Below are 27,592 nucleotides of genomic sequence, written 5' to 3' on the forward strand. Positions count from 1 at the left end.
AAAGAGTGTTAGAATAGTAGTTACAGTCCAATTTTGGATATAATAAATACGATATTTACCCGATTTTTGAATATGGTAAATATTGTATTTACATTAAATACTTTAGTAGTCACAATTTAGAATCTGCTATATTTACCAGTAAATGTAGTGTTTAATGACTGTCAGAGTCAGTGGCGAGATCTTTGTATAAATATGATATTTACTAGTAAATACGACATTTACCGGTAAATATAGTGTTAAACGGTCGCCCGAGTCGGTAGTCAAATTTTTGAATGAATATGTTATTTACTCATAAATACGGTATTTACTGGTAAATACGCTATTTTACTAAATACATTGTTAAATGGTCGCCGGAATCGGTGCCCAAATTTTTGGATAAATATGATATTTACAAGTAAATATGATATTTATTGGTATATATAGGTTTAAACGGTCACAAAAGTCGGTGACAGGATTTTCAGGTAAATTTGATTACCTGTAAATACAGCATTAAACAGTCGCCGGAGTCGATGGTCGGCTTTTTGGGTAACTATGGTATTTATTAGTAAATACAGTGTTAAACGGTCACTGGGAATCGATCACCACTCACTGTCGGTCCCGACCATGATGGACTTGACTATAATCTACCTATTTTAAAAAATATGCTATAATTTACTATTTTCTAAAAAAATAGATGTTTAGGGGAGGAGTGAGGTGGAAAATGAGGTTTAAGGGTATTTATGGGATTTTAATAATGTTTAAAACTTAAAATATCAAATTATGCTATAATTTACTATTTTTAAAAAATATCAAATTATGCTATAATTTACTATTTTTAAAAAATATATTATAATTTACTAATCACTTTACTAATTATGCTATTTAATTCCTTATCCAGTATCTTTATTTCATGAGAGTGGAAATATTATATGGTGGGAAAATATTATTTTAATACCTTTTTCTTTATTGAAATATGTTTTTAATATATGCGTTTTTTATAATTTTTAATTTTGAATTAATATCTTGATTTTTTTAAAGTCTTTTTTTTATACCTTGAGGTCACTTTTTACATCAAATGTCAAAGTTACCCTTATCATTATTTACTTAGAAACTAATATTTTAACATATTTTAAAATTTCTTTACATATATTAAAAATAAATAGTCAAAATATATTAACAATTTCTAATTAACTAATAGTAAGGTCAATTAGATTAAAAATTTTAGTTTCCAATTAATTAATGATAAGGGCAAATTTAACATTTTATGTCTTAGGAAAAGCCTCAAGGTGCTAAAAATGATTTTTTTAAACATTGAGATACTAATTCAAAATTATTAAAAACACATGGTACTAAAGCAGATTTCAATAATACATAGGTACCAAATGATTTTTAGAAGAATGAAATTTGTCTACCTAAGTCTTTGATTTAAAGCAACAACATCTACAATTTATTAACTTTAGATTAGTAAAATTCTTTTGTTAATATTTATGTATTTAGTTTTCTTGGGATAAATAACATTATAACGAATTCTTTTCATTAAAAGTATAACCGGTATAGGATGAGTTCTGCTATTGCCTAAATACTATTTAGCCATCTACCGAAAAGAGCCCCTTAAAAAGAACAATGCCCAACTTCGCGTAGAACATGGTAGACAGTAAATGGAAATGAATTTGGTCCAAGTAAAGATGTATGATTTAATTAAAAATCGTTTACGACTCCTGACCAGTCAATGTAATATGCGGTATTTGGTGTGTGGTGACATGAGTGAAAACCAATCCATTTTTTATTAAAATAGAGTTTGGTGCTTTCTATTCTATTAATGAGTCTTAGGACTTTCAAAATGACGAATGGGTTGCAAGAATGGATGATACTAATAATAACTCCATTTTTTATTTAGCTTTTTTTTTTCAATTTTACGTATATATTTTTCTTTTAATGTGATTTTGATTATATATAATATTTAGAAGCATGTACTAAATAGGGATGGAACTAGTACTAGGTAGGGATAGAAAATTCCGAAGGGAAAACAAAAGCAACAAAGTTTTTTCAAAGGATAATCAGTGTGCAAGGAAATTCAACCAAAAAAAAGAAATCAACCAAAATGACAAGACAATAGTCATGGTATGTTGTGTGTGTGTATATATAAATATATATATATATATATATATTTTTTGATAATTGTGTTGGATCTTTCATTAGCTGTCAATTTAGGATGCCTAGCTACAAAATTGTACCTTCTATTATTATTAGGCTGATTCGATTACATTTTTAACATTATGTACAAAACCCAATTAATCTTGTAGGTTTTTTTTTTTTTTTTTTTTGGGGGGGGGCTCAACCCTTAATGTGCTCAACCATTAATCTTGTAGTTTGACCGAACGACCATCTCATGGGGAAAAGTATAATTAAATTCGATTAGTAGCCAATAATGGGGTGGAACATATGCTTAAAGAAGGAGATTATGTCAGATTCAAAAGACGGGAAGAAGAGAATTCAATTCATAGATAATTTCAAAACTTTCAAAAAATAAATAAAATAAACAAAAGAAAGGGAAAGAAATAGAGAGGGTGAAGAATGGTCTAAATAAGAACAAAACAAACAAAAAAGAGTCTAGCGGTATCGAAGGTTAGATTTTGTTGCACAAAATGACAGTCAAATTGATGAAGACTATTTTTTACTTGCATAGACCCAAAATAAGTTATAAAAACAAAGAATAAAATATTGAAAATGATGGCTATATTTCAATCTGTCTCTTTCTGTTTGGGTTAGGATAATTGGGCAAGGAGGGGGGGAGGCCTAACGACACATTAAGATTAAACATGTGATTTAAAGTCTTTTTTTTTTTTTTTTTTTTTTTTTTGTTGGTTGGTGTGGTTGGTTTGTTTTGAATATTGATTTGGATTTTCTCAACACTTTACTTATTTCACTGTCATATTCCCCCTTTCTACTTGGAGTCAAATTTGTATATGCAGAAAGGAAAAAAACAAATCGTACGAGGATATGTTATTTTCGTTTAATTGTTATGATTTTGATTTTTGTTGAACTTTCATGGTTTAAGATTCTTTTTCGTCAAACATTTTCCACTCTTACATATACTCTCGATGACAAAGTGCGATTTAATAGATATGTCCACTGGGAGTCATTATTTTTAATCGTTTTAATCGCATGGTGTATGTAATTTCTTTCTAAAATACAATGTATGAGTGAGGCAGGGATGTTGATATTGTGAGGAAATGAGAATGCTATAATAAAAGATTAAAGCGAGGAGGAATTTGTGAAATTTTTTTATTCTCTTTTAAAAGTAAGTCTATTTTATTTAAAGTTACTGCTTTGTCTTTTGTTAAGTATTTAGGTGATTTAAATATGGGTAGTAGAACCTCAAAGAACTTTAATCGGTAGAGTTCTTATTTTTCACTGTTGAATTATTTTTTTAATGATTAGATTTATAGAGAGAATAATTATGTGCAGCACGTTATAAATTTTTAATTCGAACTAGTATAGATCTAATTGTTAAAAATTTAATTTAACAGTTCAAACTAAGTATTCCAAGGGTTCAAAAAATAAATAAAATAAACAAAAGAAAAGGAAAGAAAGAGGGGAAGAAGAATGGTCTAAATAAGAACAAAAAAAAAAAAAGTCTAGCGGTATCGAAGGTTAGATTTTGTTGCACAAAATGACAGTCAAACTGATGAAGACTCTTTTTGACTTGTATAGACCCAAAATAAGTTAAAAAAGCAAAGAATAAAAAATTGAAAATGATGGCTATATTTCAATCTGTCTCTTTCTGTTTGGGTTAGGATAATTGGGCAAGGAGGGGGAGGCCTAACCACACATTAAAGATTAAACATGTGTTTTTTTTATTATTATTATTACTTTTTGGTAGGTGTGGTTGGTTTGTTTTGAATTTTGACTTGGATTTTCTCAACACTTTACTTATTTCTACTTGGAGTCAAATTTGTACATGCAGAAGGGAAAAAAAAAAAAAAAAAAAATCCTATGAGGATATGTTATTTTCGTTTATTTATTTATTTTTAGAAGATTTTCGTTTAATTGTTATGATCATGATTTTTGTTGAACTTTCAAGGTCTAAGATTCTTTTTCGTCAAACATATTCCACCTTTACATGTACTCTCGATGACAAAGTGCGATTTACGCTTTGTTTTTGTTTTGTTTTTTGTTTTTTTTTTTAAGACTGCAAAAAATATTTCTAAATGAATCGCTTAATTTTGCTGATGTTTTTGTTGGAAAATATCAAGGGGCAATGAGCGTGTTAAGCTTAAATGAATGAGTAATGCAGTGGATCGTAAGAACAATGCAACTTAATAGTTCTTACATTGAAAGTTGTATCAAACTTAAAATTGCCAAAGTTAGTCATTTGGTTAAGTAAATAATTGAGTTTAAATTTGCTCACCGAAAAATAGAGATTATTTCTCTTTTAACTCCTACAACTTGAAATGATACAAAGTTTCCCCTCGATGTTATAATAAGTTGCAATTTTAATAGTTCTATAGTCATTATTTTCAATAGTTTTAATCGTGTGGTGTATGTAATTTCTTTCTAAAATACAATATATGAGTGCTGCAGCAATGTTGATATTGCGAGCAAATGAGAATGCTATAATAAAGGTCAGAGCGAGAAGAATTTGTGAAATTTTTTATTCTCTTTTAAAAATTTAAAAGTCTATTTTGTTTAAAGTTACTACTTTGCCTTTTATAAAAGTATTTAGGTGATTTAAATATGAGTAGCTTCTACGGTGAAACTTTAAAAAAACTTTCACCAGTGGAGCTCTTATTTTGGACTGTTAGATTATTTTTTTAACGATTAGATTTGTAGAAAGAGCAGTTCCATGCGACGTGTTGTAAATTTATAATACAGACATGTACAATTTATAAAGTTTGCAGAGAGATTCCACCGCATAAATTGTGTCTTAAATATGGTTAAAATTGTTAAAATGTTAACATCTCATTGAAGGAAGTACCAATTTATAATTTATTATAAGTTCAGTTGAGTGCGTCAAGCACATCTACTCGGAATTTTAATTTTCATACAAAATACTAATTATTATAAAAGTTCAGAGTTTTATCTTATGAAATAATTATATCGGTGCTCTCAATAAATAATTGATATTTATTACTATTTCTATGTATTATCTCTATATTTTTCGTAGTGTCTCTACTGAAAACTTTACAAAGTGTTTTCTTTTTCTCCGCCGTTATGGACGCCGTGTAATTTATTTGTAAGTTAGTCTTAAGAAATTTTATCTATTTTTTTGAATTAGATAGGGACTTAAGATCTGTTTAAAATGTATACTCAAATTATAATTCTTAATTCTGACGTTTAAAATTTAAAATTTTTTATAATAAAAAATATTATAATAAAATTAATTATTTAAATTTAAATATATGAAACAAACCGTCTTTAAATTTTAATGGATAGAAACCTTCACACAAAAGCCAGTTTTAGTCACTAACTCCGTTTTCTTTTGCCCCTTTTCTCACAAGATATGACTGCATTAGGGTATTCATTTCTTATCTTCACAAACCAGATTGCCGAAAGTAAAAAAAAAAAAAAAAAGAAGCCCTTTTGCAACTAAAAAAAAATGTTCTTTTTTGCGAAGTGAGTGTGTTTGATTTAAAAATTCGTGTTATGATTTAAATTATGGATTCGTTATAATATTTTTTTTCATAAAAAATATACATAAATTAAAAATAATTTTAAATTATAATTTTAAATTCAAAATGTTCTCGAAATGTAAATATTTCTTTTAAAAAAGTATAAACAAAAAAAAAATTCCATTCTCTAAAAAGCTTGGTTTGGGACTGAGTGCTGACTGACTAAAGCCAATGGAACTACATATCTGCACCGTCCCAGTAAAGGGGATTTGCATTCCAGCAAAAAAGGAAGAAACTTTTTTCTTTTCTTTTCCTTTTGTTTTGTTTTTTTTTTGTTTTGTTTTGTTTTGTTTAGAATTAGAATAGAACCAAACAAAAAAGGAAGATTGATCTGTTCACATATATAGTTATATCATACGTGATATGTACAGCAGCATTGGGGGCCTAAAAAGAAAACAATTTAAGATTCTGGGGAAGCAGAATGTGGACCCAAATCTTTTCTTTTCATTGAAAAAAAAAAAAAGAAAAGAGAGAAAGATAGCAAGAAAAAAAAATATATATGAATTTATCGTTTTTGATTGGTGGTGGACTGATAAGATTTGTGCCCATACCGTAGCCATTAATCCATAGGCCTAAGCTCAGCTGCAGCTTGCAGAGAGTAATTAGAGAGGATGACAAGTGACAATGCGTGGGAACAGTGTTTTCTTGGCAGACAATTTTATCCATATTGGATAGCAACGATTGAGACTAGACAAAGACAATATAATAATAAATAATAATAATCAAATTGTAGAGAGAGAGAGAAGTGGCCAATTAGAGGGCTTTGAACTTGAAGCTCTATAGTCAAATGGACAGAACAAGAATGCAATCGTCTTGAAGAATCTGGCTGTTTTCTAAAGGAATCTATCTCTTCTTCTGGTCAGGATAAAATGATACTTGGTTCCTTATTTTCTAACTTTCTTCTTCATTTGAAGATTCTCTTTAGGTAAAAGAAACTTCTGTGAAGAAGGAAAATTTGTCTAGTGAACAAATAAAAATCTCGTTCATTTTACTGATTTGAGTTTTTAGGTTTAGATTTTTACAGTAAAAAACTCTCATAAAATATCACATCTAACTTTTTCTTCTACAGTAAAAAGTTCTCATAAAATGTCACATCTCAATTCGAATTAAAGACTCGAATCTGCGAAGTAAACGGGTCTAAAATATTGTGTTTTGGCCCCAAATGGAATTTTCATACAATCTACAACAGAATATGCAACTCCTTACCTCTTTGGTTTAAGGATTTGAACTCACAACTCTGATTTTACTATCTCACAAAAAAATTTGAATAAAAAAGTTTCGACAATAAATTATCTCATAAAATTTAAATTAAAAATTAAAAATTATTGACTTAAATGGATAAATTAAACGGGTCATAAATACTTTTAGTAAATATTTTAGGGGTAGACTCTTTGCCCCTTTTTATTAACCAAACTGAAGTGGTTGTCCTATTTAGATTCAAAGGAAAAGTTGGTAAAATTCAAGAAGAATGACAACAGATTGTTATACTTACTCGAGAGCGTGAAAGCTTAAGAAGAGGGTACCAACTAAATATTGCTTTTTCTTTTAATAAATAAAAAAATATGTCTAGATTTCCCGCAGTTAATAAAACCACTTTAAACTTCTTCTTGTGATGTTATTTATGCATAATCGAAATAAACATGAATAGTAGTTGCTATAATTAAGAGTGAGTAAGATTTATAATAAAGAATTAGAGACACAAATCAAAATAAAATTATTATTTATTTATGTTACAAGATTCAAAATGGGAATCAAACTTGATTATTGCGTTTACTTAAATCTAGAATCTACTATTATAAAATTACTTAAATCATCTTTGAGTAAATTTTGTGGTTTCAATCTCTAAAAGTAAATTGTACATTTATTATAGTAATGTTAACCATAAATAAAATAATTATTATAATACGAAGATAATAAAATAATAAATATAAGAGGTATAATTATCTTTAGAAACTTAAAAATAGGTGATAAAAAATAAAAACATATTATTAATTTTATTAAAGATACATTATACACTTATTATAACAAAGTTAATAATAATAGGTAAACAAAACGATAAATATAGGCAGTAATTTTTTTTTTATTTTCTTTTAACTCAATTTTTGAAACATTTTATGTAATTACTTCTAAATTTTAACTCAATATTTTATAAGTAAGTTAGTGGTAACAGTAATATTACTGTTAGGAGTCTCAATTTGGGGCGTGAATGAGACTACTAATTTTATTTTTCAATCTTCAATCTTCAATTACCAATTTTATTTTTCAATTTTAAATTTGAGTGGGGTTTACTTATCCCAAGATAATTCTGAAATACAATAAGGTAAGTAAATACATGATTGATTTTAATTTCCTTTACTATAACTTCTCTTTGCTTGTAAAATTAAATTGATTTCGGATTCTTAAATTGATGGCGAGAAACTTTACGACTCAATTAGCCAACACTTTTATTACACATATTTAGACAGTGTAGAGCTTTCTCCTTTTCAATTTGAATATAATTTTTTTTTTTTTTGACGAAGATGGTTTGGTTTGGTTTGGATGTTTAATCCAAATTATAACTATAAATTAGTAGGGTTGGATACAATATTTGAAAAACTAAATACAATTAGACCCGTTTAGTTCGTTTATTTGAGTTTTTAATTCGAGTTAAGATATGACTTTATGTGAGAGTTTTTTACTGTAGTAAAAAAGTTAGATGTAACTGTTTATAAGAGTTTTTTATTATACAAAAACCCAAATTTTAAACTCGAATCGGTGAAATGAACGAGGTCTTTATATTAAATTTAGGGCCCGTTTAGTTCGTTGATACGAGTTTTTAATTCGAGTTGATATATGACTTTATGTGAAAGCTTTTTACTGTAGTAAAAAAGTTAGATGTGACTTTCTGTAACAAAACTCGAATCGGTAAAATGAAAATTACCACAAAATCCAATGGATGCATCCTCCAAAAAAAAAAATCCAGTCGATGCAGAGTTGCAAACTATGCTCACGGACGGTTAGACTTGGACCGACGGCAAGGAATGGTGCAGTGTATTGTAATCCCTTAAAAAATAAAAATAAAAATAAAAATTTGCGTAGGCAAAACAACTACTCAAACTCAAAATCACGGACTAAGCATGCCTAATCCAAAGTTTCTCACCCAATTTCAGTTTTTCTTGGTTATTTTCACGAGAGTTTATCTGGTAATCCACTCTATTAGTAACTTTAATTTTTAACTGTTGAATTTGATTAAAATTATATTAAATTTAAAATATATATAAAATAAATAAATTTTAATTTAGATCTAACGGTTAATATAAAAAATTAATAATAATCTACTTTTATAAGGATTATTTCTGCACACTCTTTAAAATATGTACTTATATATATAATTTATATCTATAATCTATAATCTATGACATAGATAAAAAAGCCAAACTCTATTTTTATCTTTCTTTCTCCATTTGCCACTTGTTAACTCTTACCATTTCATGTATTTTTTATTTACTTTTTTAATTTTTTTATCTATTTTTTTTGTTTATTTGTTTTGAAAACTTTTCTACAGTTTATTTATCACAATGTGTTTTTTATAATATTTTTCTCACTTTACTGTTATAAATATATATTTTTTTAAATGTGTACTTACTCAATTTATTTTTTATTTTTAATAAAATTACCTTTACATTGTAATCCCTTATTTTCTGCAGTTTTGTTCAACTGGTATAAATTATTGTTTTAGTCAATAGATTAGCTTTCTAACGGTCTCATATGTAGTAAAAATAATTTTGTATTACTCGTTGTAAATTTTTAATCTAATCTATAAAGTATAATCTACATATAATCTATGGTAAAGTCTCTAATCCGGTACCGAATTATAGCAACACATATATATATTTTCTTAAAATATGTATAAAAGTATTTAAATAAATTATAAGTATTTCTTTACATTATACATGTTTTAAGAAAAAATAAACATATTTTTAAAAAAAAATATACACATTTTAAACAAAAAATATATGTACTGCTTTAATACAGTGCCGAATTCGAGACAATTTCTATAATCTATAATTAATATATTATAATTTATTATTTATTTCCTATTACCTATTAAAAGAGACAAGTGCTCTTTTTCCCAAGAATGCTACGTGGTAGCCCTTATCTCTCTTTTTTTTTTTTCCCCCTCTTTTCACTTTTTTTACCTTTTTTTAAATTATTTAAATGTTTTTTTATCTTTTTTAATTTTGTGAGTGTTTTCTTGCAGTTTAACTTTTCGTGTCTTAGTGTGGGATTAAATACTAAAATTTTTATTAATTAGATGGTTAAAATGTATATTTCAAAAATGTTTAGCCCTTTAAAAACGAATATCGAGAGTGAAGTGAGAAAAACACATATTTTCATGAACGATGGTAGAAGAAAAATGTACTTACCATCGAGATTGAATTCTCGAGTCTCATAAATGGTGGGCCCACATTGGATTATAAAATGAACTGATTTAGTTTTTGTTTTTAGTCATCACGTGTGAATCGTACTGTAGCGAATCATGAGATTAAAATTATTTTTTATTTATGTGTATTTTTTATGAAAAAAAATACTGTAACGAATCATAAATTATAATTTAAATCACGGTATAAATTTCCTTACCAAACGTCAATATCTATTTTGTATATATATATATTTTGTTATATTGATATAATTTTGATTAAATTTAACAATTAGATTTGTACATAATCAATTAAAAATCTTTGCCGATGAAAGATTTATTTTATTTTATTTTTTTATAATCAATTGGCAATGAGAAATTATTAAAGAGCCATTAAAAGGCTAGGATACAAGATAAATTTAAAGTCATAAAAACATATGTTACTCACACGATCAGATAATATAAACGCATTTTTAACCTAATAACAGAGAAAACTCTTCTAATAAGTGACATGATAATATGATTCAGGGATATAAAAAAGACTCAAGATGAGTCACATCATAATCTGAAAATGAACCGAAGCCACAAGACACAAACTAAGAGTAGTAAAGAAATTACTATCTAATTGAGACAAAACGTCAATAGATAAAGAAACCAACATCGCTATTATAACAATAACCTAAATAAATAAATAAAAACATAAAAGCTATAAAAACTTTAAAAAATCTCAAAAGATCAACCCAACAAGATTAAGGGTCTGTTTGTTTCCGTTTTTGTTTCCATTTTTCACGATTTTTTAGAATGAAAAATGAAAACGCCTACATAAAACGCGTTTGGTGTAAAATTTTCTAAAAATTAAAAACAAAAACGTTTGTCCTTTTCTGAAAATCTGAAAACGATTTATTCTTATTTTCATTTTCTCCTTTGTTTTCCTTTTCTCTCTTCAGCCCAGATCAGAGACCCGTTTTCATTTTTTTCTGCTCTTGACCAGTGTGAACCTGCGCCATTTGCTTCTCCATTTTCCTCTCGCCTGACCTGCACCATTTGCTTCTCGGCCGAGCTCCTCCACTGTCTGTGCCCCCCTGCCCGCCACTCTTCTCCAACTGCCGCCACTCTTCTTCTGACTGCCCCCAACATTTCTTAACTAACATATATAATGTTATATTAATATATTTATTTAATATATTTATTTAATATATTTAATATTATTATTTAATATATTTTTATATATTTTTAAAAATTAAACTACCAAATACAATTTTAATTTTTTTAAAAAAATTAAAAAAATTCTTAAAATAAAATTATTAAACGTATTTTTAATATTTTTATTTTTATTTTTATATAAAAAAATAAAATTATTTTAGAACGAATTCCCAATTTAAAAATATGGATTTCACGTGCTGTTGTCGACAGGCGGTGACTACGACACGCTAGTCCACCTTCCTCGCCTTCCTTTTCCGACTAGTTCCATGTGTTTTAACGAAATTTCGTAACGAACACGTCCTTATAAATCTTCAGTAAAAAACGACGGTGATTGGAATCTTAAAAGGCTCTCTTTCAGTGACTACCCATATTTCTGTCAGAGTGAACTCAACGGTGATGATCTCTGCAGTTTTTTCAAAAAAAAAAAAAAGAGGAAAGCATCCTGCCTAAAATGTCAGACCGTCTCTAATGTTCTTGCGGAGTCTCTCTCCCTTTTTTTTTTCTCTCTCTAAAAAACTATTGTTACTTAAATTCCGTTGAAAGACCTTTTGCATTTGTCAGATGACTTTTTTTGTTTGTTTTTTTTATTGCCCCTCTTTGGAAGGATCGTCGTGTGATGAATTGGCTGGTGGGTGGGTGCTACTGTTGAAGTTGAACCTTGATGTTCGCGCCACCAGAACAAAAGAAGCCCCGCGCGTGCGACGTGTCGTTTCCCCTCACCCTCCTTCTCTGCACTAAATCCCGTGCTTATCTCATTTTAAACTTTGCTTTTCCTCCACGTGTTGCCTCGGGACACACGCGTGAATGTGCATTTTAACTTTATTTATCAATTTTTAATTGATTTAAGTACATTATTAACCTGTTCAGTTCGTTAATTTAAATTGAGATATGACTTTATATAAGAGTTTTTTATTATAATAAAAAAATTAAATGTGATTATTTCTAAGAGCTTTTTATCGTAATAAAACTTAAATTCTAAACTCGAATCAAAAAAATAAACGGGGCCAAATAAATTCAAATTTTCAATTTAAATTGAGTTGTAATATTTTTAAAATTTTTTAATTATAATTAAAAAAATTAAATGTGACATTTTTAAAAATTTTTAACTGTAAAATTTTAAACGAAAATACTAGAAAATAGACAAATATGAAAAGCTTAAAAAAGTATATAAACCAATTTTTATTTATATAAATTAATAGGCCATAACTTGTTAAGTTATGATTTATAATCAGATAAGTTATAGACAAATTTGTCAAGTTATGGTTCATAGCCAGATAAGTTATGGATAAAAACTGTGAATAACTTGTTAAGTTATGATTCATAACTAGACACGTTATGGACGAAAATAATAATTTAACTTATTTATTAACTTATGTAAACTATTAACCTATTAATTTTAATTCAACTCAAGTCTTGATCTATTTCTCTCTTTCTCTTAATTTTAAAATTAAAAATTTAAATATGTAAAATAAATGAGATCTTAATTCTTAACTTATTTTAGGACCTACCCTACAAAAGGAGACATTGTGGGCTGTGTGAGGTTCCATTTGGTCCGTGAGTATGAATGTACGGGTCCGTTTTAAATCAACCATCAATAGTCAATAACGCAAACCCTTCTTATTGCCTTTGACACACTTTTTCTAGTACTTTGCCTTCTTGTTTTCACCCTTTTTGAGCTGGACCCAACGCACTAATGGCCATATATAATACAAGAGGAAAAATAATATTCGTCACCGTTATAATAAAACCTCATCACTGATAAAATAGTAAAGTCTTGTTCACATTATAGATTTAGAATTTTAATTTAAGTTAAAATGTGATATTTTTTAAAAAATTTTAATTATAATAAAAAAAATTAGATGTGTTATTTTCTCAAAACTTTTAACTATAAAAACTTAAAATTGAAAACTTAAATTAGTAAAATAAATGAGACTTAAGTCTCTTAAATTAAATCTTACCTATTTATTTAATGGCTTATACTTTATATGAATAGTAGAATTTTAATTTATGAATAAAAATGCTCATACAAGAGTGGTACTCTACTCTTCCCTGTTCAACTTATCCCAATTTGTTTCATTTTGTTTTTGTTTTTGTTTTTTGTTTTTGCTTTTTTTTTTGTTTGAAAGATCTTTTTATAACAAGAACATGGCTTTATATCAATTGTGCACGTTTTTTGACATTTTTATTTGGTTTAAAATCGCATTAAAATTAGAAAAGTATGCAGGAAAAAATATAACAGTTTTTATATATATTTAATAGTTAAAACAGAGCTGCATTGATAATATAATTTTCTTTTTAAGATCTGATTGTTGGAATTTCTTGTTTGAAAGCTATACGAATGGAAAAATGACATATTGAGATAATTCTGGAAAGACACATTTTGCGTGGAAAATAAGTGTTGGCGTCAGGAAGTATGTTTAGTCGGGAGTTGGGACATAATGTTTAACATGAAAATACAGAAGAGATAATGCAAAGTTTATAATAGTTCATTTGAATACTTATCAATTTTAAGTGGGGCAAAATTACATTCTTTTTTACTAAGTGGTGACACATTCGTGATTCTATAAGTTCAGCGTGACACAAATACAATCTACTAAAAATTCGTGTACGTTGAAAAAATTAAAAATCTCAATAAGGGCATGTGTTCCGGTTAAGTTGAAAGTGACTCTGAGGACGTTTGGTTCATAGATTCAGAACTATTCTCGTTTTACGTGTATTTTTTGTGAGAAAAAATACTGTAGAGAACTATAAATCATGATTCAGAATCATGGACGAATACAGGAAACAAACGTCCCCTTCATCACTGTCAAAAACTTGATTCTCTATCTTTGCTTCTTTGCATAATTCTGTCAACACGAGTTTATCAAATATGGATTTTGGTCGGATCCACACCTCTTAAAACTTATGTTCCATGTTTTACTCTTGATTAGCATGCATGTATCCATTAGTGTAAGTTTGCCCTTAACATAAACTCTATAGTATTTACCACTTTTAGTCCATATATGGATCATGGTAGCATTTATAACCGCTCTGATTAACAACTAAAAATTGATACTGCAGAAAAAATGAAGCTTTTTTAATATTAATTGTCGATAATTTTCTATTTTTAAGCTGTTAAATTTATATAAAAAAAATTGTAAATTTTGTATGCCTTTTTAATTTGATGTGATTTTAATATGATTTAATAATAAAAAATTAGTATAACCTGTAAATCAGGCCTACTAAAAAAACTTAAAAAAAAAAAAAAGAAACTACTTCATACAGAAACTCAGAAGAATGTGGTGTGGTGTTGGTAATTGTGAACTAGCTTTAATAGTAACATGGGAATAGTGGTGGAAGGAATCACCATACATATGGCGGTTTTTGACCCTACAGTTACATTGAAAGGGAAAAACTTTTAAACTGCTATATACTCTGCGATATAAACCAAGTGAAGATTTCTATTTTACAAAAAAAAAAAAAAAAAAAAAAAAAAAAATTTTTTTTTTTAAAAAAAAAAAAAAAAAAAAAAAAAAAAGATTGTTAGAGGAAGTTAATGAGTAACGGCTCATAAATCCTGATATGGCATTTTATTTAATATTAATATCATATTGGCAGTCATTTTATAGGAGTTATGGGAGTTACACCTCGGTCACATAAATGAATGAGGTTGGCATTGCCTCTAAAAGCAAATTGGCTAATTTTGTTGTTATCTAGCTATTTGCTGGCAACAGTCCAAAAAAAGTGCAAATGTATGGAGAAAGTTGAAAGAGCTATGGTATAAGAAGAAGAGAATATCTTGAGATTGTAAATTAAATAGTTTTCTAAAATTAGGGATATTAAATAATTAAATAAAAGCAAAAAAAGGGGTTGTTGAACTAAAGGAAAAAAAAAAAAAAAAAAAAAAAAAAAACCCATAGTAGAAATGGATATCAAACTATCTTTAGTATTCAAGTATGCATAAATGGCCATAGTCAAGAACAATGATGATTAAATAATTCCTAGAAATACCATTGTTCAAAGACAACTAGAGCTCCAATGGAGATTATGGAGCCCCATATTGATATTTTGCCATACTGCATATGATTTGAATGGGATGAAGAGGATCAAAACTCGAGAAGCTTCGTGACAGGATTTTGAAAAGACTTTGAGATAAAAGAAAAGGATAACAACAAAAGTGAGATCCATGGGTCTAATGCCCCGTTTATTTCGCTGATTCGAGTTTAGAATTTGAGTTTTGCTACAGTAAAAAGCTCTCAGAAACAGTCACATCTAACTTTTTTGCTACAGTAAAAAGCTCTCACACAACACCACATCTCAACTCGAATTAAAAACTCAAATTAACGAACCGAACGGAAATACATCCTCATTTGTGCAAAGAATAATGCCATACTAGCAAGGCTTTGAGGACCAAGAGTCAAGGATGAAGCTGGGTATTTTACCAATAATAGTGACTAAATAGAAAATACCACAACTCACAATATATATATATATTAGCCATCACATATATTGTGCATAATTTATGAATCTCATCACCAATAAGATTAATTTGAGCCAAAATAGCATAATGACCATACAATGTGCTAACAGTCAAGTTGAGAAAGTTTCTAGTTGACAAAATTCATGCTAAGAATCGAATTTTGAAAAATATTACTTCATGATGATAAAGACAATCGACATGTAACTTTCTTTTTTTTTTTTTTTTTTTTTTTTCTAACACTTTGACACAATATGGTCAATAAAGCACACAAAAAACTCGTTTTTAGAAAAATTATTTACTAGTAAGTGATTCCCACTAACTACCTTTAGTAAGCATATAAAACAAAAAAGGGTTAAAAATTGGGGCATTTTAACATAGCCGACGAATTGGGTTATACTTCACTCAAAAGAGAGGGAAAGAAAAGATCTAGCTAAAGACGAAAATAGGATGAATTTGGCAATCCAGATCAGAGAAGTGCTTTATTGTGGATTAGATTTTGAGATAGGAATAATAGTAAAGAACTTTCTACGTATTTATCAAAATGTTTAATAATATCTGCACTTATCTCCAAAGATTAATTACACAAGTGTGACTAAGCTCGTTGGTGTTTTGACAGCCAAAACCCCAAACTTTTAATTTTCACTCATAAATGAGCACGCGTTAAGATTTTTGCACTTTTCATTGATCGTTAAGTTTTGAATTTTGACATCAAATTGATGTTTATTATTAATTGGACTGCATTATCAACGATCATTAAATATAAGATCTCAATGTCAAAAGTAATAAGTTGTGGTCCATTTGGCAAATGATGGAAAATGTTCAAATTGCATGATTACTATTTACCTTATCCTTAAGTTTTACAATGATATTAAAAGTTTGTCCAACATCTTGTGTTAAGAACCTCCATCTAAATTAATAAATCGTGTTAAAAATCTTTATTCTTAAGGCGCGTTTTTAACACGATTCAGAAAATGTGTTTTAAGAACCTCCCCCGTATGGAGAGTTAGCAATCATGTTAAAATCCTTTCCTCTAAAGAGATTTTTTTCAAGATTTGTAAAATGCAAAAGAATAAATGCAATGGCTCATATTCTATAAACCCGTTCATTTGATCAATTTAAGTTTATAATTTGAGTTTTGTTACAGTAAAAAGTTTTCTACAACAGTCACATCTAATTTTTTTACTATAATGAAAAGTTATCACATAAAGTCACATCTCAATTCGAATTAAAAACTCGAATCAGCGAACTAAACGAGCTTATAATTATCCTTTTAAAATTTTAACTCAAAACCATGTACAGTAAATTTAAATGTCCGTTTAATTCTTTAATTTGACTTAAGATGTGATATTTTATTAGAGTTTTTTTTATTGTAATAAAGAAATTAAATATAACTATTTTTAAAATTTTTTTTATTATAATAAAATTTAAATTTTAAACTTAAATGACGTAATCAACCAACATAAACTCTATTTAGTAGTATCTCGCTATGATGAGGACCCACAAAAGCAAAAGAAAAACCCCTTCGCAAAAAGTAAACTTTCTTTCCCATATCAAGTCCTCTCCTTTTCACTCCCATTCCCCACTCATCCTCTTATAAAAACCAACCCAGTCCCCATCCAACCATAACCGGAGAAAGAAAGAAATAATAAATCACATAGGAGAAAAAATAGAAAGAAATGGTAGAGAGTTCTCACTCATCTTTCTCCAGCCTCCGGGCCTACCTTCGGGCCCTGGCCCAAACCCCAACCCGCCTCAAACGCCGGGCCGGCTCTGTTTCGACGTCCTTCGACGAAATGAGCCGGGCCAGAGCCCGTTCCGGCCCGAACATGCTCAAGACCCTCCGGTGGTACGACCTCGTCGGCTTCGGCATCGGCGGCATGGTCGGCGCAGGCGTCTTCGTCACCACCGGCCGCGCCAGCCGCCTATATGCCGGTCCCGCCGTCGTTGTCTCCTACGCCATTGCCGGCCTCTGCGCCGTCCTCTCTGCCTTCTGCTACACCGAGTTCGCAGTCGACATGCCCGTCGCCGGCGGCGCCTTCAGCTACCTCCGCGTCACCTTCGGTAACTGACTAACTAACTAATAACTCTTATCCTCTCCCCGCTAAAATCGAGATTTTTTGATCGTTTTTTGAATATTCTCAGGTGAATTCGCTGCGTTCCTGACCGGCGCGAACCTCGTGATGGACTACGTGATGTCGAACGCCGCCGTCGCCAGAGGCTTCACGGCGTACTTAGGCACCGCGATCGGCGTCTCCACCGCGAAATGGAGGATCACCGTCGCCGGACTCCCCAAGGGTTTCAACGAAATCGACGTCGTCGCAGTTCTCGTCGTCCTTCTCATCACTCTCATAATCTGCTACAGGTAAACCAAAAACAGAAACAAAGAAAACAGAAAAATCTCAAAACGGCGTCGTTTTCGCGATATCTACTGATCAATCACGATTTTTGTTTCAGCACGAGAGAGAGCTCGATGGTGAACATGGTGTTGACGGCGCTGCACATTCTGTTCATCGTGTTCTTGATAGTGGTCGGATTCTGGAAAGGCGAGTGGAGGAACTTCAGTGAGCCGGCGGACCCGGAGAAGCCGTCGGGATTCTTCCCGAACGGAGCATCCGGGGTTTTCAACGGAGCCGCCATGGTTTACCTCAGCTACATTGGATACGACGCCGTTTCGACCATGGCCGAGGAGGTCCGTAATCCGGTCAAGGACATCCCTATCGGAGTATCGGGCTCCGTCGCCATCGTCACCGTTCTGTACTGCCTCATGGCTGCTTCCATGTCCAAGCTTCTCCCTTACGACATGGTAATATTATAATAATAATAACATGATATGAAATAAATACCACAAAAAAAAAAAGAAAAGAAAAAAAAACTTATTTTTTTAATTTTGTTTTAAAAGATAATTTTGAGGGAGTGAAATGACGAAATTGCCTATGATCTGGTGTTGCTGTTGGTGGTTGGGCGTGGCGCGCGCGCACGCAGATCGATGAGGAGGCGCCGTTTTCGGCGGCGTTCAGGGGGAAATCGGACGGCTGGAGATGCGTGTCGAACGTGATCGGGGTGGGGGCCAGCTTCGGGATCCTGACGTCGCTGTTGGTAGCGATGCTGGGCCAGGCTCGCTACATGTGCGTAATCGGACGGTCCAGAGTGGTCCCTGCTTGGTTCGCCCGGGTCCACCCCATGACATCAACGCCTGTCAACGCCTCCGCTTTTCTCGGTACGTTACCCCGCCCCCACTTAATTTTCCCATTAACTTCGTATATTTATACAAACAATAGAGTAGTTGTATAGCCTTACACGATAATCCCATGAGTTGTTTATTTTATGACTCTTAATTATTATCTTTGCTACATTAGGCATTTCATACATTGGATTGAAAATATGAATTATTTCTTGGAAGGAGATGATGAATTGTTGGTTTTTGTTTTAATGGGTTTCTTCCCCATGCATTGATCAATTAATACTAATAGTAACAATAATATTTTCTGTTTTTATTAGGCTTATTCTACGGTAAAATCCCTTAAATACTTTCACCGATAGAAGTACTTTTTTTTTTACCGTTGGATTAACGTGAATATTAAGAATAATATTACTAGTATTGTTGTTATTATTATTATTATATTTGTGAAAAGGTGTACAGTGCTGCCGAATTGTCGCCGTCTTTACTCGTTGGGCGTTATGTACTTGTGTCTGGTGTTGTTTTGAAATTAGGCTGTTGGCGACTGGGGGACCCACTAGAAACGATTTGGCTTTTGTTGTTGGGTGGGGTAAAGGACTAAAGGTTAGTTTGTGGTCTCTCCTATCTTCTCTGGTTTTATTTGGTCGAGAGAGGTGAAATTCAATGAGGGTGTTCCCACGAGACCTTATCATGGGGTAGGGAGAGTGAGTAGGGTATTGTTGAACAATGTTAGGACGCGGACTAAAAACCCACGTGTCCAATTTTCGGTGTTAAAAATAGTAGCTAACTAATCATATTATATGCTATATCATTTAAAAAATTTGAAATGTTCTTTAATTGATTTTTTAAATGTGATTGGTTAGATACTATTTAGGTCACCGAAAATTAATGATATTGGTATAGGCACACTAATAAAAAAGGCGATTTTTATAAGATTGGGGCTCAGTTTTTATTAGTTGTTGAACAATGTTAGGACGCGGACTAAAAACCCACATGTCCAATTTTGATGTTAAAAATAGTAGCTAACTAATCATATTATATGCTATGTCATTTAAAAGTTTTGAAATGTTCTTTAATTGATTTTATCATTCTTATTCACTAAATCAGGATTTCAAAATGTGACTGACCGAAAATTAATGATATTAGTGTAAGCACACTAATAAAAGACGATTCTTATAGATTGAGGCCCAATTTCTGTTAGTTGAGGTGCTGACCCCTGAGCATTTTGCCCCTCGCTCTACCCTAACTAGGATAATGATTTGGGTGTTTGTTGCCATTTTGCGTACGTAACCACTAAAATAGGTAGAAAAATGTGCAAAAGTGAGAACTCACATGTTTCGCTTTGGGGTTATTCGTCTTGTGGCTGCATTTAGAATGGAGTCGTGGCTTTAAGAGAATTTATTAGCATGTTTTTGCTTTGATGTATCTTGGATTGGCATTACTTTTCTCGATTTTTCGCTTATTTGGGGTATTGGGTTCATTGTACTTCCTTATTTTAGTACCTCCCACTAAAAAAGAGTCCGGTTTTCTTATTGAAAGGCAAGTTTTGATCCAAAGATATGAACTTATGGTGGATATCCCTTATCTATTATCTTCCCACGATTTTCAGCAATTGATGGATTATTAATCAAACGTAGCCCATCAACAATTATCTATATTAATGTTTGTGTACAATGGGGAAATAAAAATAGGCCTTCATACTAATCTAAGATAGGATTAGCAAGAAAAAAAGAAATGTACCCTTTTTGCCATTTGTCTCATTCAGTCACTTGGCACTAAAATATATGCTGAATATTGTTTTGATTACAATAGATGCTTCAAATGCACATGACGGTGTCAAATATATTTAGTGTCACCTTTTAGCATGTGATATCCTTATGCAATGGTACTAATCAGTATTGTCCAATTAAAATTTTTGAAAGAGATTTTTTTTTCTCCCTTTTTGGTTCCATACTGCTAAATTTATTCTCCAAAAGGGTTAAGTGGGAAAGTTTATACATTATAATGGATCAAAGAGTGGTTGCATCATAGCCTTTTTTTTCCTCGGAAGTTCGTGATATGCAGATTTTATAAATATCTGTTGCTTTTCATAAGGTTTTTTTTTTTTTTTTTTAATCTTCTTAAAACAGCAATAACTATCATTATTTTTGAGCAAGTGGCCCAAATTGTTCCAACCATCTTCCCTTTGGTTTGAAGCATTACTGAAACTGACCCTCTAGCTCACAATATCATCTGTCAAACTCCAAATAAATGGCAAGGCCACTACGTGGATAATTGGATTGTATTTGGTAAATAGTCAGTCCACTCAATTGATATATATATAGTGTGGAGTTATTTCATTCCTTTTGAATGAAATTTATATGCTTTTGTATTGTGGGGTGCTCTTGACTTCCCACCATCCCTTGTTTTTATGCTGAAAAATATTTGCACGCCTAGAAAAAAGAAAAAGAAACAAAAGGAGAAAAAAAGGAAAGAAAAAGTCTCTGTCTTTTGCACTTGAACTATATATCTCATGATTTCTCATATTATGTATATGTCACATACTTTTTTCAGGTATCTTTACGGCTTTGATTGCCCTTTTCACCGATCTAAACGTCCTTCTCAACCTTGTCTCTATTGGCACCCTCTTTGTGTTTTACATGGTGGCAAATGCCGTGATTTATAGGCGTTATATTGTTGTGGGGACTACAAATCCATGGCCTACTTTGTCCTTCCTTTGCTCATTTACCTTCACCTCCATCATGTTCACACTCATATGGCAATTCGCCCCGCCGGGAAAACCTAAAGCAGTCATGCTCGGAGCAAGCGCCTTGATTGCGGTCGCCATGCTGCAGATCTTCAACTGCATGGTTCCTCAAGCAAGAAAGCCCGAGTTCTGGGGTGTCCCTTTGATGCCATGGATACCATCCATATCCATTTTCTTGAACATTTTCTTGTTGGGTTCTCTGGATGGTCCCTCCTATGTTAGATTCGGATTCTTTTCCGCTCTGGCAGTGCTTGTGTATGTGTTCTACAGTGTTCATGCTAGCTTTGATGCAGAAGGAGAGGGCTCTCTCAGTTTGAAGAATGGGGAAATCCACATGGAACCAACACAAGAATGCAAGGACAATAGTGTGAAAGTGTAGAAGTTGACTCTTGTTAATTTATTTTATTGGCCTAGCTTTTTTGTAGGTTTTGATGGGTATTTAGCTAAAAGGGGAAAAGGGAAATGAGATAGAATTAGAGGGATAGAATACTCTGCTTTTTTGCAGGAGTGGCAAATTGTATAGTTGCTTTACTTTTACTTCTTGGAAGGTAGGCCTTAGGTTGTGATACCTTTTTTGTACATTAGGTCATGTGTTGACCTATCTTAGTTATCAAAGCAGTAAAAGAAATGCACAACAAGAGCCATTGACCTCTCTTTTGTTTTGTTTTTTTCCCTTTATTTACAAACTGCACATTTAAGTTTAGAATAGTTGGAGAAATCATTTTGCCTATAGAACTCTTTCTATTATTCTCTGTGTTTACTGTTTGACGCGTTTACTTTATTAATATAATATATTATTATTTAAATAAAAAATGAGATAGTGAATTTTACGTGTTAAAACAGTAAATGTTGAGAGACAGAGTGATAAAAATAGTGATGTTAGTATTTTTTTACATTCTTCTGCGTACACTTTAATTATCTATGGTTATGCGATAAAAGGAGATTCATTTATCAAACAAAGAGATAAAAAAATGCATCCAAGAACTAAATTTTCGATGTAGTGGTATGAGTAGGGCATAAGTAAAATTTATGACCACCTTTGGAGTAGAATTACATTGGATTCTTTCTATTCTATTAGTGGGAGTGTGGGACTAAGGATTTTCAAAGTAATAAAAGAGATATGAGGTGAAATGAGATCTTTTATTATTATTATTATTATTATTATTTCTTGCTATTCTATTAGTGGAACTTGGGATTTTCAAAGTAATGAAAGAGATATGAGACGAAATGACATCTTTTTTTTATTGAGAAAAAATTAAAGTATCAACTACGTTTTCTATATCAATTTGTGCATTGCATACTAATTTTTGCAGAAAGTAAATTGTAGATCAACATTGGATGTAGATGCTAAATTACTATTAGAAAGAATTTGCAATCACGTTAGGAAACTTTCTTATGTAGATCTAAAATTACTACTAGATCAAATCCGCAATTATGTTGTACTATTTTATGGAGATGTAAAATTTTAGTACAAATCTACTTCGAGCACAATTTAGTACAAATTATTTTTTAGATCGTTAACATATATTTGCTTTTTTTATGTGAATTAAAAATGTCTTAAAAAAATAAACTATTAAAAAGTCTTAATTTTTAATTGTCAAATCTCCGTAAAACTATTTATTATGCATATTTTTTCCAGAAATCAATCTAAAGAAAAAGAAAAAAAGCTGAGATGGACAATAGCGCGAGAACTAGAGTTTGGTTCTTGAGATTCACCATAGTGAGTGGGACAAGACATGTAAAAGTGAAAATAATAATAATAATAATAATAATAATAATAATAAATAACTAATGTTATGGTTTGATTGGGAAGATCATTTTCAGCCTATAACTTTCGGTAAAAGAGTTTTGTTTTTTTAGCTTTCGGTAAAAAGCTAGGCTACATAAGAAAAAGATTAACGAAAGTGAATAATAAAATCATATGGGACAAATTCCGGTATCAAGATCTTAGTAGCTGTTTTTGTAGAAGATTTGTATTTTGTGGCCAACAATGTGTCCACTCTGGTCACCATGATAATGTCTACATTTATACGCTTTTATCGTAAAGTGGAAAAACAAGTACATAACTTGTTAGCTTTATCAAGTTTTATTGTTGCCGACAATTTATCTGGTTGTGATTGAACACTTAGTTCTCGTTTATTTTGTGGATTCAAATTTTCAATTTAAATTGAGATATAATATTTTTTGAGAGTTTTTAACTGTAGCATAAAAAGTTAAATGTGACATTTTCTGTGAGTTTTTAATTGTAAAAATCTAAAATTAAAAACTCAAATCGATAAAATGAACGAAACTTTAATAACTTGATTTCTTTAATTTGCTCGAGAAAAAAAATTATAAGAGTGCCAATTAATAAAGTAAATAAAATTATATTATATTCTCATTTGAGAAACCTTCTAGAGCTCTTTATTCTATAGTTAAATCGAACTGAGAATTTGTAATTTTAGAATCTTCTTATCAAATGATTTGTTCACATTGATCGAATATAGATGGGTAAATTTTTTTTTTTTTTTTCAGAACTTCACTTTAGAGTTTTTAACTTCGTATGACTCAATAGTCAATTTTTTTTTTTCTAAAACACAACTCTAAAATGTCAGATCGAATTAAAATCACGTGATAAAATATAATAATAAATCAATGAAACTTTACGAAATAAAGATATAGGGACACCTAATAAATTTATAAAGATATAGGGCTATTTTAAGTAAAAACCAAAAATAAAATTATAAAGATAGGGACACCTTTTTTCACAAGATAAATAAAGGGACAAAATATAATGGGCCACAGTCATTTTTGTTTGTCCCATCTTTGCTTCTCTTATCTGAATTGATGAATTATCTTTCGTCAATTCCCTTGATGATTACTATTATTATGCTATTATTTCGTTTGGCATTAAAACAGGTTTTTCTTGTCCTCTTTACTTCCAAACTATTCGATGATGTGACAATATAAGCATTTTTGTACTCCAAAAATTTTTTAAACAATTTTCCTTCACAATCGTATCTCTTATCTTTTTTTAATAAGAAAAGCTAAAAGGGTGCCCACAGATATCTTATGTCCCCAATTTTCCCAAATCCCAATTTTTTTAATACTATGTGAGATCTATAATTTTCTAATTATTAATGTTTTATTTCAATTAAATGAAAGACTCTTTTTTTAACACTAATGAAATACTCTTTTAATTAAAAGAAAATGAAAAAAATACAATGTTATATTAAACATTTTTTTAGAATGACATAAATAACAAAGCTCAATATAACCATGCTAAATCATGTACTTTTTTTTATTTATTTTTGCTAGAACATTGTTATTTTAATTTCCACACTGAGTTTGAGCTATGTAGGAGCCTAAAATCTGAACTTTAAAACTCCAACCTCTATTTTTAACTTTAAATTACAAGCTTGAATTCTTAAAAAAAAAAAAAAAAACTTGAAGGAATTTACGGAATACAAGAGAAAGGGAAACGAATCCTTTTAAAAGAAAAGAAAAGAAAAAAAAAAGAATATATTTGGTATCATTTTCGTGGAAATGGCAAACCAATATTTTGAGCCAAGAAAATTGCATATGGAGAGCCGGTTATAAGTTATGCGCCAATAATTGGTCAAAAATGATATATTCTCCATAGGCATCTTGAAAAAATGGACTTTTTTGATGCCATTAACAAGTGGATCAATTTTCAGTTTCCAGTTCTTTGATTCTAACCCTCATGAATTGATATAGCAAATATGATGCCTTTATTTATTTTTATTTTTATTTTTATTTTTCTAATTCACCCCACGTATGATGGGAAATAACCAGCACTCAGTTTGGTGAGTTCAAGATATATTGTTTGATTCTATTGGCCCACCACTTTAGCGCCTCCATTTTCAATTTGGATAAACAAATAACTTGATCTATATCCATTGTTAATGTTGAGAACTAGCTTAGGAGAAATTCAACATTATCATTATACTCACTCCTCAATAATCAAAGGCTTATTCATATTTAATCCTTATATATATATATATATATATATATGAATTTTCTCCAGTTCAGTACCTGGAGCGGCACTTATTCATTTCTCTATAAAATATGTATATTTCTTTTTTAAAATGTATATATTTCATCTTAAAACATGTACATTTCTTTTTATGGTAAAATATATAATATTTACATATTTTAAGAGAAAATATATACATTTTAAAAAAAAAATATACATATTTAAGAAAAAAGAGACTTTGCCTATTATATAATATATATTGGTCCCCTCTTCAACTTGGTTATGACATAAGTCGAATATTGACAGAGCTTTTAGATGGATGGATATTCCTTGGGTCATGGTACTAGCTATGGAAGCTATGATTTTTTCATCGTTACATTTTTTTTAATGTAAAATTTACATGCTATTTTGACGACTTTTATATTGATACTCTGAGTATACATGATAAAAATAAAAATAAAAAACTTCATCCATATCGCTTTACTTTTTTTTTTATCATTGAATTTGAAGACCATAGGATTCATGTGGATATCACAATCCAATAGTTGTAAAGATACTAGGATTTACGTTCATAGTGAGTAGAATTTGAAGTAAAAGTTAGAGTTCGTTTGGTACAATGATTCAAATAAAGGTGATTCTAATTATAATTCTGGAACCAGAATCATGATTTATGATTTTAGGTTCAAATCATGATTCTGAAACTATGATTCAGAATCAGGAGTTTAAATTACCTTAAATCAAGAGGGGTGTGGTTTTAGAATCATGATTTGAGCTAGTTTAAAATATCACATCAGATTATGAATCATCAAAACCAAACACTGATTATGAATCATCAAAACTAAACACTGATTATGAATCATGATTTAGAATCACTGTAAACAAATACTAATTCTGAACCATGGATCCAGAATCACGATTTTGGATCCATATACTAAACGCACCTTAGGATCTAGGATTATGTATGAGATCATAATCATGATCCATCTACGACGTTTGGTTTATGTATTCAGAATCATGATTTAGAACCATTCTCGTTTTATGTGTATTTTTTATGAGAGAAAATACTATAGAGAACCATAAATCATGATTTAAAATCAGGGACGAATATACGAAATAAACTGATTTTGATCGAGTTGACGTATCCCTGCCACGTTTTTGTTACGTATCTTCAACATTAGATTTAACATAAATGATTTTGCCGTTGACCACTGGCCATCTTTTATTAGTGTACTTATGACGTTAAATTATCTTTCAAGGATGCACGCATGCAAATTATTTAGTTTGGAGGACTATACAGTAAACTTAAAAAAAATGTTTTGGGAACTATTATAAACTATTTCTTTTAATGGAGAAATTTCATTCAACAATTAGCTCGATACATACTCTATATAGTTGTAAATGACCACTACATATAAGGGATTAAATCTACTAGTAAACACAAATGAAGTGTAGGAAAAACAAGAGTGCCAAGACTCAATGTAAAAGACCCGCTCGGTACACTAATAATTGAGCATGACAAAAACTTATTTGACAAAACTACTATAATTAATGGATAAAACTAATTGACCGAGACCAAAAAACATAGGCTTAGTTTGGTATTGCTTTTCCCTCCCAAAATCAGCTTATACTTGTAGCAGAAACTGATTTTAATATTTGGTAAATCTACTCAAAAGTGTTTTTTGAAGAATTTTTCAAGAATCTACAGCCAAAATCAGAAAGCAGCCTAAAGACAACTTTAACTTTTAGATTGTGCAGGAATCATCATAGTACAATTAATGAAACTTTCATAATACCCATAATACCCCAAATAAAATTTAAAATTTAAAATATTTCTAATTTAAAATTCAAATTCGTAATATAATATAATATAATAGTAATATAATATAATAGTAATATTGTAACAAATAATATCATAATTATATTAATAACTCTAATATTATTATTTTATCATATAATATGATATTATAATTATATTATAAT

The 27,592-nt window shown here is 30.1% G+C and overlaps 1 protein-coding gene across 1 annotated transcript; it reads left to right on the forward strand.

The window, feature by feature from the left end:
- The first annotated feature begins 17,353 nt into the window (after positions 1-17,353).
- On the forward strand, positions 17,354-22,279 carry LOC21401350 (cationic amino acid transporter 7, chloroplastic). Its single transcript, XM_024173802.1, has 5 exons — positions 17,354-17,773; positions 17,855-18,074; positions 18,167-18,515; positions 18,695-18,929; positions 21,444-22,279. Exons 1-5 carry the CDS (start codon positions 17,389-17,391, stop codon positions 22,013-22,015), a joined length of 1,761 nt encoding a protein of 586 aa, XP_024029570.1. The 5' UTR covers positions 17,354-17,388; the 3' UTR covers positions 22,016-22,279.
- Positions 22,280-27,592: the final 5,313 nt, after the last annotated feature.

Source organism: Morus notabilis, unplaced genomic scaffold (genome assembly GCF_000414095.1).
Source record: "Morus notabilis unplaced genomic scaffold, ASM41409v2 Scaffold521, whole genome shotgun sequence".
Taxonomy (NCBI): Eukaryota; Viridiplantae; Streptophyta; class Magnoliopsida; order Rosales; family Moraceae; genus Morus; species Morus notabilis.

What these genes read in the sequence shown, in the direction of transcription:
- LOC21401350 (XM_024173802.1), top strand. Translation starts at nt 17,389, where the DNA reads ATGGTAGAGAGTTCTCACTCATCTTTCTCCAGCCTCCGGGCCTACCTT. An exon ending in ACTCTCATAATCTGCTACAG is followed by an intron (nt 18,075 to 18,166) that starts GTAAACCAAAAA and finishes TTTTTGTTTCAG; the next exon opens with CACGAGAGAGAGCTCGATGG. An exon ending in AGCTTCTCCCTTACGACATG is followed by an intron (nt 18,516 to 18,694) that starts GTAATATTATAA and finishes GCGCGCACGCAG; the next exon opens with ATCGATGAGGAGGCGCCGTT.